We start from the raw sequence: 13,549 nt of genomic DNA, 5'->3' as shown, positions 1-13,549 counted from the left end.
TTCCCCCAGGACCACTGTCCTTCCCTCATCGACCTTCAGACCCGAGTCCAAATGTGCCCCTTAACCTTGGTACTCAAGTCCTTGCGTCCCCGCAACCTAGAGACGCTGCCTGGCCGGGCCTTGTTCCCCTTGTGGGCCTTTCCCTCGCCCAAACGGTCTCCACAGGCGGCCTTCTCGAACCTTCCCACCCAAGTCACGTGTCTCCCCTTCTGGGACCTTCGGATCCGCGGCCGCCTGTTCCCCCGTCTTAACCTTCCCCCCGGAATCTTTCGGATCCGCGGCCGCCTGTTCCCCCGTCTTAACCTTCCCCCACTCCCTGGAACTTTCAGATCCGTGACCGGCTGCTCTGTCTTTTAACCTTTTCCATGGACCTTCAGGTCCTGTCAACCTGTTCCCTTTTTTTAACCTTCTTGCTTGAGTCACTGCATTCCTCTCTTCTTGACCTATCCCCTGGAATCCACGAATTCCCGTCTTCACCTTCCAACCTGGGTTACCTGGATCCCCCTTTTGCAACCTTCCTAGAAGGGTAGCAGTGTTCCTCCTTTGGAACCCTCAGTACAAGGGACCCTTTGAGGACTTTCCACCCTGTGGGTCCTTGTCCCCCTTCTAGAACCTTCTCCCCCAGCTAACTGGCAAGCCTCCTCTCTGGGCCCTCTGAGGTTACTACTTAGGAGTTCCTCCGCCCTCTTTACGCTGTGCACTCGCGGAATGGTCTAAAAGATGGGGTGTGTGGGAGGGGGTGGACGTAGGTGACCCTGTCCTGCTCTGGAGAGCCCACATTGGCCACCAGCAATAAATGTAGGCATACTCTTTTAAGTCAGAGTGGCTGGGCTTGCCTCCCTCATGACCTTGGCTGAGAGAGTCCCCAGCTTGGGTGGTGCTGGGCCAGCCTCCATCAAGGCCACAAGGAAGGAATCTGAGTGTCTTTCTTCAAATTGCGGCCTTTGTTTAGATGGTAACCAATTATTCTGTCCACATGCGTTTCTTTTTATGCAAATCTTCAAATGTCCTAACCACATTCCTTTTTACTTAGAGTCAAAGGAGTCAACCTTCCTTCAGCCATCTTTCTCAACACCATCTCTCTGGGTCCCAGTTTTACACGTGCCTTTATGGCCAAACTGCAAATCTGTAAAGTCTTTTTGCTTTGCTTTGCTTTCTCCTCTAGAAAATGGGTATACAATTTACTGAATGCTGACGTCAGTACCCATAATGCAGTTTGGATACTTTGCTGTTTTGAGATTTCCTCCACCAGTTTAATCAATCAGTCCATCATCTGTAACTTCTTTCTTATCTTTAAGACAGATAAGTTCTTTGTCAGAATGTAACTACTGTTGCTTCTACTCAGTTTTCCTGTAGAGTCTGCTTTGCCCTCCAAAATCTCCTCAGCACAAACTCTACCGTCATCCTTTCTAGCCACATTCTGGCTCATCCAACCTCTTCTCAAAGGCCAGTTCTAAAGATGCACAGAACACGCGGTCAGACTTAGGGAGAGCACTGACTCCACTCTCCTGATCCCAATTTCCCACCCAAGTCACGTGTCTCCCTTCTGGACCTTAGGATCTGCCTGTTCCCCGTCTTAACCTTCCCTCTGAAGCCTTCAGTTGCTCTCGTGGTTGTATTGTGTGTCTGAGTCCCATGCAGCCTAGAGACTGCTGCCAAAGGAGGCTGCCTCTGCCCTCAGCTCCTCACCACCTTGCCCTCCCCTGCTTGGCGGGTCTCTAAGCTGTGCCACATGCCTGTTCCCCCAGGCCACTGGCTATGGCAGCGCAGCGACCAGGGCTATCAGGTCACTTCCTCAGAGGGTGCATGGACTCCTGTGATCCACCAAACTGCAGACATTCAGGTTGCCTCCTCCCACCCTGGACGGTCCCCAACGGCCCAGGGAAGCTGTCAGGTGGAGATCAGCTGGGCCACTGGGGTCCGGGAGGTTCTGGGCACCCCCTGTGCCAACCTGGAGCCCCTCTGCCTGCAGCCAGCCTGGCCTTCCGCCAGGGTCAGAGGACCAGGGCTCTGTGGGGCCCCTCGGCAGGGCTGTGCTCTCAGGAACCCTCGCTCACGCAGCACCTGCGGGGCTGTCGGGGGCCTCGGCACCTCTGCTTACTCGCCGCTTCTCACAGCCACTGCGAGCTGGAGTGGAGGGGACATTGTTATCCTCTCACTGTGCCAGCCTGCGCGCTTGTGCCAGAGTGGGCCCTTCCTCTACCAGAATGCCTTCGGGGCCTCCCTGGCGTCTCTTCCACTCCGCTCCTATGGGTTCCACCTGTTTGTCTGCCCTGGCTCCATGATGGTACCTGTCATCTACCACCCACCAGCAGCGGGCTTCCTGTCTGATGGGAGGGCGCATCCTCTCCAGGGTCGGCTTCTCGGGGCTTTCGCCACACTTAAGGGATGAGATGCCTCACGGGCCCTCCCATCCACCGTCTCTACTTGAGTTTAGGATCACAGGCACAGCTGGCTGTGGAGAACCTCCTGGCAAGGCACTCTGGGAGACGCCCCAATCGCACTCCCACTCTTAAGGATGAATTCCAGACAAGCCTGCAAGCGAGTGCTCTCTCTCTAGCGCTCTCTCGCTCTCTCTTTCTCTCTCTCTCTCTCTCTCTCCCTCTCTCTCGATCTCCCTCTCTTTCTGCTGAGGCTGGCAGGCTCATTTCCAGCACCTTCTGCTCCCTGGCTCCAGGTCTTGTTGTCCCTGCTGCATAGGAGAATCCCACTCAACGACTCTAGTCGTCTCCAGAGACCACTCCGTAGTGGAGTCCCCAGGGTCCAGGGCCCATGTATAGAGGGAGTGGTGCTGGGACCGTGCACTTGGTTCTACTTGCAGTTCTGCCATGCTCCATCCAGCGCTTCGGCATCATCTGCCCAAGTTCAGCTGGAAATGGGTGGGGGCTCTTGCTGGATTTGCCAGCCCGCTCTGAGGCCTGTGGTGGAGCCGCCCCCAGGATGTGTGGGGGGACTGAGCAGGAGGTGCCGCCCCCTCGCGAGCTCCGCCCCAAGCCCCAAGGCCGGGCTGAGGGAAGGAGAGTTCAGGGAGAGCAGACAGGCCCAGTGGAGGGCACCGGACAGTGCTGGTCTGGTGCGTGTGGCGGTGGATTGGCTGGCCCCAGCCTGCCGCCCCCCGGCCTGGTGTTCTGACCCAGTGCTCCTGTCCCATCTTCCCCCTCCAGCTGGAAGGCCTGAGGCTGCAATCACTCTTAAGTCCCAGGCTTTGTGCAGGGAGCTGGCCGCAGCACAGCAGGAGAGGGGCTCCCCTTGTCCTGCCCTGGGGTGTGGCTTTGTGCTGCAGAGCCTCCTCCTGACCTGGCTCAGCTGCTTCCCCTGGACTGCAGGTGAGGTTCTGCCACACCATGGGCGGGTTCCGGGACACAGGCGCCTGCCCATCTGAGAAGTCACAGCACGAGCAGGCGCGCTCCTCCTGTGCCTCCCAGGGGAGATGGAGCCTCCCCGGGGAGCGGCCGCCAGGGCTGGGGAGGCAGTGTGGGACCCAGGGCCTCTGCAGCAGTGGGGGTGCTCAGGGCCAGGTCGCACCGGCAGGACACTGCAAGGTGCTTGGCGCTTGGTCGAGCCTGACCCACAGTGTTGGGCTCAGTCTCAGCTTGCCAGCCACTGACTGGTGGCTCAGTGATACGGGGCGGGGCATTTCTTCCTGAGGACCTCAGTCGCTGCCGTCCACCCTCTCCCACACCAGTCAGCTCACCCGGGAGGTCCAGTTGCTCAAAGAGCAGGACAGGCTTCTCTGGGAAATGCACAAGCGCTTTCCCACGTTGCCTCTGAGGCGCGACGTGGCAGCAGATGCAGAGGAGCACGTGGGTGCGCGGCGAGCACAGGGGAGCCGCCTGGTGCGACAGCCCGGGACACCCCGCGCCTGGCTGCTCTCTGTCTGCCGGGACAGTGCTAGCCACCTATGCCAGACGGAGACGGGGGCGTGGTGAAGGCCTTGGGGAACACCTGCCTGCCGACCCGGCCCCTGGCCCGGGAGCTGCAGGGTCATCTGGGAGGGGCACTGCAGGTGGCAGGGGAGAGCGACCTCCAGCCGGAGTGCATGTCCAGTGCGCGTGGCCGGCGCAGGAGCCGTGCCCTCGCTGACCGGCACACGGGTTACGGCTGCTCCTTTTAACTTTCCTGGCTTGGGGGCGGGGGTCAGAGAAAAGCCTGGACACGTCAGTGATGCCCTGCTGCAGGGGCCTATGTCCCCTGCCATCGCTGCTGCGGCAGAGGCGAGGGAAGCCTGTGCTCAGCCTCTTACAGGCTTGCGGATGCCCTCCTGCGCTCAGCCCTGCTCGTCGTCTGGGGATTCTCAACCTTCAGAAACGTGAGAAGTCCGTTTCTGATTTGTTTTATTATAGCAGCTGGAAGAGCCTGACAGTGCTGCTGGCTCTGCTCCTACTCCGGCACACGCCACTTCAATGTGCTCTGCACCAAGGCGAGGGAACGTGGTGCGTGGTCTCTCTGTGGAGAAACCGAGGCTGAAGGGACATTCACGTTTCACTCGGCTGCCACCCTGCGTTCACACAACATACGCTTATGTGCTGAGAAGAGAAGGGGCCAGCAGAAGCTGCTGGGGAGGTGGCCAGCTCAGTCAGGGCTCTCTGTTGACAGCAGTGTTCCGGTCAGCATTCTCATTGCTGTGACCAGAAGACCCGACAACCACAGCATAGAGAAGGGGACTTATTTGCTTCCAGTTCTGGACATTTCAGAGGCTTCAGTCTCTTTTAAGCTCGATCACTCCGACAAAGTTCAGTGTGTGGGGTGGGAAGTAGAGAGTGGAGCACAGAGGCTCTACTCTCACATCAGAGAGGCAGGAAACATGAATAGGGAGGGGGAGAGTCTGGGGAAATCTAGGCAGGTCCAAATTCCCACTGGCCTACTTCCTCAGCGACCACATCCTGTCTCCAACATGGCGGCCCCGTGTGCGGCATGAGGCTCTGGGGACACTCCGTATCCACGCCATAGCACTCTACTCCAAGTCCCTAAGACCTCATGGCCATGTCACAATGTAAAATGCATTTAGCTCACTTCCAAGTGTTCTATCATCTCAACAGCATTTCCCAAGAGTTTAGTCTCCACTGAGACTCAAGGTAAACTCCTTGCTATGAGCACCTATACTATGCAAAATCAAGGTACATGCACCCAATGTAAAACGTCTCAGAGTAGACATTTGCACTTAAGTACAGAGGAATAGGGTCACAGCAAAAAGGAATGGGACTACAAGAGGATCAAAATCCAGCAGGCAAGCATTTATTCCCGCAGCCTCATTTCCGGCAGCCGGGCACATGGTGGTGAGATGTGATCTCCAAGGGGCCTTGGCAGCCTGCCCCACGTCATGGTTAGTTGGAATTCTCAGCATACCTGTTCTTCTAGCCTGTCGCCGTGGCTCTCAGACTCTTGGGTGACTGTTTCACATTTCTGGCCCTTTTTACTCTCAGGAGTCTTACTTGCAACCTGCTTTTATCCTCAAGCTTCACAAATTGCCCCCTTGGAGCCTGATGGGTGAATTCTGACCCTGCCACATCTTGCCTGGCCTCCCAGGGCTTTTTTGTTTTTGTTTTTAATCTGCGGGAAGTCTACCTAAGGCCTTTACTTCAGCAATGACAGTATTATGTGAGTGCCAGAATTGATCACCAGCAGGGATCATAATTATGCCCTCTTTATTTATTTATTTATTTATTTTGTGGTACTGGAAATGGAACCCAGGGGCATTCTTCCTCCGAGCCACACCCCCAGCTCTATTTTTTTATTCTTTACTTGGAAACAGGGTCTCACAGAGTTGCAAAGGGCCTCACTAAGTAGCTGAGGCTGGCTGCGAACCGTGATCCTCCTGTCTCAGCCTCCCAAGTGCTGGGATTACAAGTGTGTGCCACCACGCCTGGCGATTGTGCCCTCTTTATGATGGCTGCTGAATGTTCTTCAGTCATGGCCATTGTACCCTCTTTATTCATGGCCACAGGTCCCTCATCAATCATGGCCACTGGGACAGAATCTGATGCCCTAGCCATTTATCTTTGGTTCTATGAAAAACGTTTGGTCTCCCTGCAGCCATCTTATTTTCTTCCAGAACATCATCTCTCTGGGTATCAATTTTACACATTCCTATCTGGCCCAACTACAAACTTATAGTATCTCTGCTTTGCTTTTTCTGGATGTATGCAGTCATTAATATCCATAATGCAGGCTGGGCACTTTGCTGTTTTAAGATTTCCTCTGCCAGCTTAATCAGTCCTTCATCTTTAAATTTGGCTTCACGGCGGGCGTGGTGGCGCACGCTTGTAATCCCCGCGCTTGGGAGGCAGAGACAGGAGGATCGCGCAGGTTCGAAGCCAGCCGCGCGCGCTGCCTTAGGAGACCCTGTTTCCTAATAAAAATGTAAGAACAGGTCTGGGAGTGTAGCCGGGAGGTAGAAGGGCTTCCGGGAACCTCAGTACCACCAATAAATGCATAAATAAATAAATAAATAAATAAATAAATAAATAAATAAATAAATTTGGCTTCACAAGGTTTTAGGACACAGGCAAAATGAAAATATGTTCTTTGCCACAGGGTAATGCAGGTGGCATTTGCCCATCTCTCTGTGAAGTCCTATTTGTCCTCCGGAATCTCCTGAGCGCAGTCCCTAGCATCTGCCTTTCGATCAGCATTCTGCTCCTCCCAACTTCCCGTCCCAGTCTCATCATCCACATCGTCAGTAGCCTGGAGCCAGTTTCTGTTTCCGTCAGAATTATCATGGCTGTGACCAAAAGAGCCCCAATGACCACAACTTAGAGCAAGAAATTCATTTTCTCACAATTCTGGAGATTTCATGGGTGCAGTCAGTATTTGCCAGGTGAAGTCTGCGGAGCTCAGGGCATGGATTGGGAACAGAGACAGACGGACACAAGGGATCTGATCCCATCTCATGGAGGCCAGAAGCAAGCGAGCTCATGCCGGCTTCCAATCACTCTCTACAGGCCGTAGGTGACATCCCCGTTTACCTGCCCCTTCCACTCGTACCTACGTGCCCAGGTTACCACCCATAAGATCCACTGAGACGGACTCATCTGCTGATGAGATTAGAACTCTTGTCATTCCGTTTTATCACCTCTCAGCAGCAACACATGAGCTCTATGGGGAACGTTCTATTTCCAAACCATAACAAGAAGGCGTTTCTCAGGACATCCAGGCTTCTGGAGCCCACAGAAGACCACTGCTTCCTCTTACCATCCCAGGACTTGCCCCATAGCACCACCCCAGGAGCTGAGCACTGAAGACCCATTGACCCTGCACCCAGGGTATGTGGCTGATTCTACCTAGCTGTGTGGTCACATTTCTGTCCAGACTGGGGTTTCTGAGCTTACAAATAGGAATGAGTTGGGATAAGTCATCACAAGGGTGTTTATACTCCACCCTAGAGGGTCTCGCTCCAGAATAATGAATGCCAAAGCTCCATACGCGTCAGGTGCATGCAAAGATAGGCTACGAAATGTTGGGCTCCCCTTTTATGACTCAATCTGCCCAGAGAAGTTTAGGGATGGGGAGGGAGAGGACACCAGGGGTATATGAGACTGACAGGAAGGGAATGGGGGACCAGAGGGCCATGATGGCCAGAGGAGTAGCCAGGAGCTATTGTTTGGAGGGTGAGGATTATGTCCCGGTGGAGTCAGATTTCTAGGAAGGAGCTGAGTGAGAAGGGAACACAGGCAGGAGCTGCCACCAAGACCCTCCAGAGCTCTGTCCTGCTCTTGCTGCTCAGCCTTGGAAGCCCTGACCCCGCCAGGCTTTGGCAGTTCATGTGTGCACCGGGCTGGCTGGACAACCATGTGGCCTGGGAAGCAGCATATTTGGGAGAGCAGAGGGAGGGCCTAGGGTCAGGGCAACAGGTGGCTGGTGGCATGGAAGACATCTTAGGGACGGAGGGCTGAGGAGTCGAGAGGATGGAAAGTGAGGAGGGGGATGGACATAGGCCTCAGAATGAAGCTGTACACCAACTTCAAATCGTCATGGAATTCAGAATCAACCTGGAAGGATTTCAGCACCTGGAACACAGCAGGAATGCCATGGTTCAGCAGCCGGCCAAGTGCCTGCTGCATGCAGTCCACCATCACAGCCCATCAGTACAGCCCTGCCCTATGCCGGAGCCTTTCCCCAGCGCCCCAAACTACAAAGGCTTCATCTCATTTCCAGGAATGTCCACACCCAAGAATCCACTCCACCTTCCAGGCCCCACACCACTCTGCCCAGGATCTGCCCTATTTCCAGACCCTGCCCAGAGCCGCTCACCTGGTGCAGCAGAAACAGCATCTCCACCTCTGCCAGGCGCCGCCCCAGACACTGGCGCATCCCAAAGCCAAAGGCCAAGTGCTGGAACTTGTGTTGGTGGTCCAGCCAGCGCTGGGGGTCATAGCGCTCCGGACACGGGAACACGGCAGGGCTACAGCTCAGTGAGTACAGATGCAATTGGACCTCGGTCTGCAAGGGTGGGGTCAGCTATCTCATGGGCTGATGTGGTGGGGCCCTCTGCTGGGGCTTTGGGGATCACTCACCCCTGCCGGGACATGGTAGTTCTGAAGCACCAAGTCTGTGTTCAGGATGCGTTCCACAAAGCCACCCACAGGGTAGAGCCTGGGCAGGCATCAACAGGAAGGTCCTCAGCCCCTCTGCCGGCTGCCCACCAGTGCCAGAGGGTCCAGGCAGCCTGGCCATGGCTGCCTTCCTCCTGCACCTGCTGAGATCCACCCAAGCCCCCTCCCTCAGCCAGGCCAAGGAGGACGGGGCAGTTTGCAGGCCCGGAGGAAGACGCGCTGAGGGACGAGGCCCAAGTCAGGCTGCTCCTCAGCTCTTGGCTGTTGAGGGGCCTCTGTGAGCAGAAGGCCAGGGCAGGCGGAGGGCCAGCCAGCACCCACCTCAAGGTCTCCTTGAGGGCAGCCCGCAGCAGGGGCAGCTCCGAGGTGATCCTCTGGGGATTTTCAGAGATGCTGGCCGCGGCTGCCAGGCTCTCCTGGCGGAGGGCCTCCTGCACCTTGGGATTGCGAGCCAGCTCGAAAAGTGTGGTGAGCAAGGGGAAGGAAGTCTGCAGGAGCAACAGGGTGGTCTCAGACAGCCTTGGGCCCCGCACAGCCTCCTGGAGGGAGGAGCAGGACCCATTCCCGGGACCCCAGGCCTCAGGCCACTGATGCCCACCTCCACTCCTTGCCCCACTCCTGAGGAAGAGGCTCCGCAGCCCGCCCTGGGCCACCTGTTCTGCCTGAGCTCGGTCTGGCAGGGACCCACACCTTGCTGTGGGGCCTGGAGGGGCTGGCCCTCCCCGGCACCCAGGGAGCCCAGGAACCCATAACTATCTGCTCCCTGGTTCCCTGGACACAACCTGAACTGTACCCGGACCCAGCCAGCACCCCTTCCTGGGCCACTCTGGATTCATCAAGACACAGGTGGCAGCCCAGGCCGAGATGTGAACCTCAGTAGCTCCCAAATGGCTCTCCAATGGGAAGGTGCCCTTGAGTGACCTCAGCCAGAGACGCAGTGTCCTGCCTTCGGTCCATGGGGCCTGGGCTCTGCGGGAATGCTTAGGCAGCCAATGACTGGCGGTACCCTGGCTGCTACTCTGGCCTTGGAGGAGGCCAGGTCAGGCCCCTTCCCGAGGGAGCGCTGACCCCCCGTGTCTTGCCAGCCCCTGGCGGGCTGACTTCCTAGGCCCTAGGCTCCTGAGGGCCTGGGCTCACCCTACCACCTCCTCTCCTTGCCTGTCACCTCTGCAAGGCTCCTGCAAATTCATTGGAAACTGATCCCCACACCCCACCCCAGGAAGATTTCAAGACTTGCACCCGAGTACTCTGGCCCTCCCATGGCCCTTCTATCCCTGGGTGGTATCAGTACTTAGCTGCGTGAGTTCTTGACCAGGCCTTGGGCCTCTGCTCTGAGTCAGGCCCTGGCCCAGGCAGGCTCTTGCCAGGTCCTCAGAAAGCAGGTTCACTCTTCAAGTAGGAAGCTTCCTCCTGAGACCTGTCTGAGCCCCTGGCTGTGCTGGACTGTGCTTCCCAGTAGAGACCTGTGTAGAATCCCTCTTGTCACCTTGGCTAGTCCCTCTCTGTGTCTTCCTTGAAAGCCCAGGCTAACCTGGGGTCTTCTGTTGGGCAGAACTGCTGTGGTCTTGTGGCATTTCTCTTTGTTCCATGGCCCAAATTGTACCAATGGGGACTAGCTACTACCTGGCCATCCTTGTTGACCATACCTTAGTCTGGAACTTGGTTCCCACACCTGTGACTTCCCACTCTCTCTCCTGTCTGGATGGCAAGCTTCCACGCTCCTGAAGGATTCCTACCCTTCACAGATGTGTTCAGAGCATGAGTCCACACTCAGTGTATTAGAATACTAGCTGGGTTGGGGCAGGGCAGCCTGACCGTGTCCACGCTCCCGGCAGTGAGGTCCTGAGCGTTGGCCTTGATGGCATCTAGTGTCAAGTCCCCCTGCAACATCAGCTCCGCCGTGATGCCTCTGTACTGCTGAGGGCGGCCTCGGGCCAGCTCCTGATACACCCTCTGGATGCAGTTGTTGGCTGCAGGGAGGGCAGATCCTCAGGCAGAGCTGCAAGCCCCTCTTCTTCCCCTCCCCCACGCCCAGCCTCCCCATCTCCCTGCTCCTCTCTGACACTTCAGGCTCAGCCCAGCTCCCTCGCACTGGCACCTCACTGGAAGGAGCACAGAAAAGCACAGCCCATGCATGTGGCCTCAGGGTGTCCCTGGCCCTGGTGCTCAGACCCTGGGTGACCTTCACGCCCCCACCATGGCTCTGCCTGGGGCCCCGGCACTCACCATATTCAGAGATGTGGTCCCAGGCCTCAAAGTGCTCCTTCCACGCCTGGGTGCTTGTCCAGCGGGACAGGCTCCGGGGCAGGAACATGAGTTTCCCAGTGGATTGGAGCATCGTATTCATGGCGTTAACAAAGGTCAGGCTTCCAGAGTTCAGGTGTTAGCCAAAGAGACCCAGCCGCTCCCCAAAAAGGGCAAATGCGCTGGCTGCAGACAGGATGGGGTCGCTGAGCCAAAGCCGATCCCAGGCCTTGGGGCCACCTCCTCCACCTCCCAGCCCCATTCCTGACCACCCCAAGGCCTGGACCTTCCTCGAGCACCACACCTTCTAAAGCATAATTATAGATGCTGGGCTGGGCGTCCATGGTCAGGCTCCCCCGGGCATTCTGCAGAACCTTCTTCTTCAAGGCCTCTGTAAAGTCCCTGGCCACCGTGTCCACCATGGGGATGAAGTTCTGCACGGCCTTTGGTGAGAGCACATTTGGGTTCAGCCGCAGTCTGTTGAATCGCCATTCAGCTCCGTTCCTGTTGGGCAGAGCACAGAGCTTGGGAGGCACCCAACGCATGCCGCCGGCCCCAGGTCTGTGCTCTCTCTTCCTAGTACCCAAGGCCATCAGGTGGGCCCGGGAGGTGAAAGTGGGCCCAGGGCAGGCTGCTCCACGATCTGGACACATTCCCCAGAGAATTCTCTCCTGGGATGGGGTGGGCGAATGTCCTCAGCCGGGCCTTCCCCTCTCCCTTCCCCTCTTAATGGCAACCTCTTTGCCTGACCCACCCAAGCTCCATCTCCACCTGCTTACCTGTGCAGGCATGTTTCCTGTCCAGAGGACAGAGCACCCAAGTACAAATACCCTATTTGGTGCTCTGATTATGAGCCCCAGAACTCATCAGACTCCAGCATCATGCTGGCTGTGGCTCTGAGCCACACACTCCCCTGTCTGGCCTGGATTTATGACCTGGGATGGGGGCCACCCACCTGCAAGACAAGACCTGCCAGGCCAGGGGCAGTGTTCCTCCTCCACCTTGAAGGTGCCGTGTACATTTCTCAACCATCATCCTGACCCCTCCCCAGGCCTCCATGGATGGCATCCCTCTGAGCTTGAGGGTCACCTGGGTCCCCCACCCACACAGGCCCAGGACACCTGTGCCTGGGTGTGCTGTGCCCTCTGTCCCCTCTGTGACCCAGCTGTCAATGCCATCTCCCTCCTCATCCCAACCGGCCCCTCACAGCAAGAACACGCCGCATTGCTGCCCACGAAGCTCTCTGTAGGCCTTCCAGGGATCCATAGGCGTCCGGTAGGGATACAGGCTTTCCACCTGAAAGATCTTCTCAGCGTCCTCCGGCAACATGACAGATACCACTTGTGTTCTTCCCAGGTCATACCTGCAGTGCAATGCACAATCCCTCTGGACGGGATTCTGACTTCCCTCGGTTCACCCTCTGGAAAAGCAATCCACAGTCCTATCCAAAGCCACCCTCCTCCTGGACTTGCCGTTTCACCATGGGAAGCCCCCTGGTCTCCCCACACGTCTCCCACTCTAGGCCGTGTGAGTTCCATCCACTCAGCCCTGAGCCACGCAGAGACTCAGAACAGCTGCCCACCAGCCCCTCCTGCCCCCCTGAGGGTGCTGACCAGCAGGCCCACTGGGGAAAGCATCGCTGTGTGCTGGGCAAGTCTGTGGCGGCTAGCAGAGTGGGAGGCTCTAGGCGCCCTCGTAAAGGCCCAGGGCCGATACCTGAAGATGGGCCCCAGCTCCTGGAAGAGCTGATGCATCTGCAGGTGCAGGTCCTCATAGCCCTGCTCCTTCCAGATCCGCAGCACCCTCAGCCACTTGTTGCCCGGACACTGGGGTATGGCTTCGAAGGGCAACACCGCCTTGGTGGCCAGAGCTGCGCTGGTGGCCAGAGCCCTCGCCCTGCACAGGCACAGCCAGGGCCCTGCCAGCCACACATCTGCTCTCGCCCTGAATGCCATCCCGATGCCTCCTCCCCCTCAGGATGATCCTTTTAAGTCTGAGCTGGCAAACGGATCACGTCATGAAAGAACTATACCACATCCAGGCAGAGATGTGCAGGCAGAGATGTGCAGGGCCAAGGCCAAGGCTAGGCTGCACTGGAGTTGGAGGCTGTGCGTGCCTGGGTGCCGTCCACGTGTCTGCAGGGATCCCGATGCACAGAGCTGAGGGCAGACGCAGGATGGATGCTGGGGTTGTGGAGTCGTGGGCACGGGGTCTCCCCTCCTGGGCAGGCAGAGCTCAAGCACTTATCACTCAGCCTTGGGTTACTCGTCTCTTTCCTGACGATCAAGGTCCAAAGAGGGGGCTGGGTTTGCATCCATCGTACTAACCCACATCTTTTATGAACTTTTAAGAATTTTATTTCTTTTTGCATTGAAAGAAGAATTTTTATGTATTTATCTTGTACATTATGTTGTTTAGAAATATGTGCACATTAATATGTGTGCATATATAATAATATATAATTTAGTAGAACTAAATTACTACTAAGTGACCTATGCTTTATTCACGTGTGTGTGTGTGTGTGTGTGTGTGTGTGTGTGTGTATGTAAGAACACATAAAAGCTACTTTCAGCAATTGTGAAACACGTGATTCACCATCATTGCAGTCATCACCGCGTTTCTTCCTAGTCTGGTGGGCACACTCCTCCTGGCTCACTGAAAGGTTGTGTCGTTTGGTCTACACCTGCCCAATCCCCAGGCCCCCTCTGTGTGCCCTCCCTCGCTTTGCATCAACAAGCTTCAAGCCATAACAA

The 13,549-nt window shown here is 56.6% G+C and overlaps 1 protein-coding gene across 1 annotated transcript; it reads right to left on the bottom strand.

Moving 5' to 3' along the window:
* Window positions 1-2,053: 2,053 nt before the first annotated feature.
* Window positions 2,054-12,751, bottom strand: LOC308261968 (cytochrome P450 11B3, mitochondrial-like; the record flags this gene model as incomplete). Its single annotated transcript, XM_080694149.1, is given in 12 exon segments — window positions 2,054-2,127; window positions 3,298-3,490; window positions 3,609-3,899; window positions 8,251-8,439; window positions 8,514-8,592; window positions 8,874-9,040; window positions 10,368-10,522; window positions 10,779-10,935; window positions 10,939-10,982; window positions 11,101-11,300; window positions 12,004-12,159; window positions 12,513-12,751. Coding segments are annotated over 12 exon segments (1,944 nt in total).
* Between the last annotated feature and the right edge of the window lie 798 nt (window positions 12,752-13,549).

This window comes from Muscardinus avellanarius, assembly GCF_963383645.1.
Source record: "Muscardinus avellanarius genome assembly, chromosome: 4".
Taxonomy (NCBI): domain Eukaryota; kingdom Metazoa; phylum Chordata; class Mammalia; order Rodentia; family Gliridae; genus Muscardinus; species Muscardinus avellanarius.
This window is presented reverse-complemented; position numbering and strand designations above follow the sequence as displayed.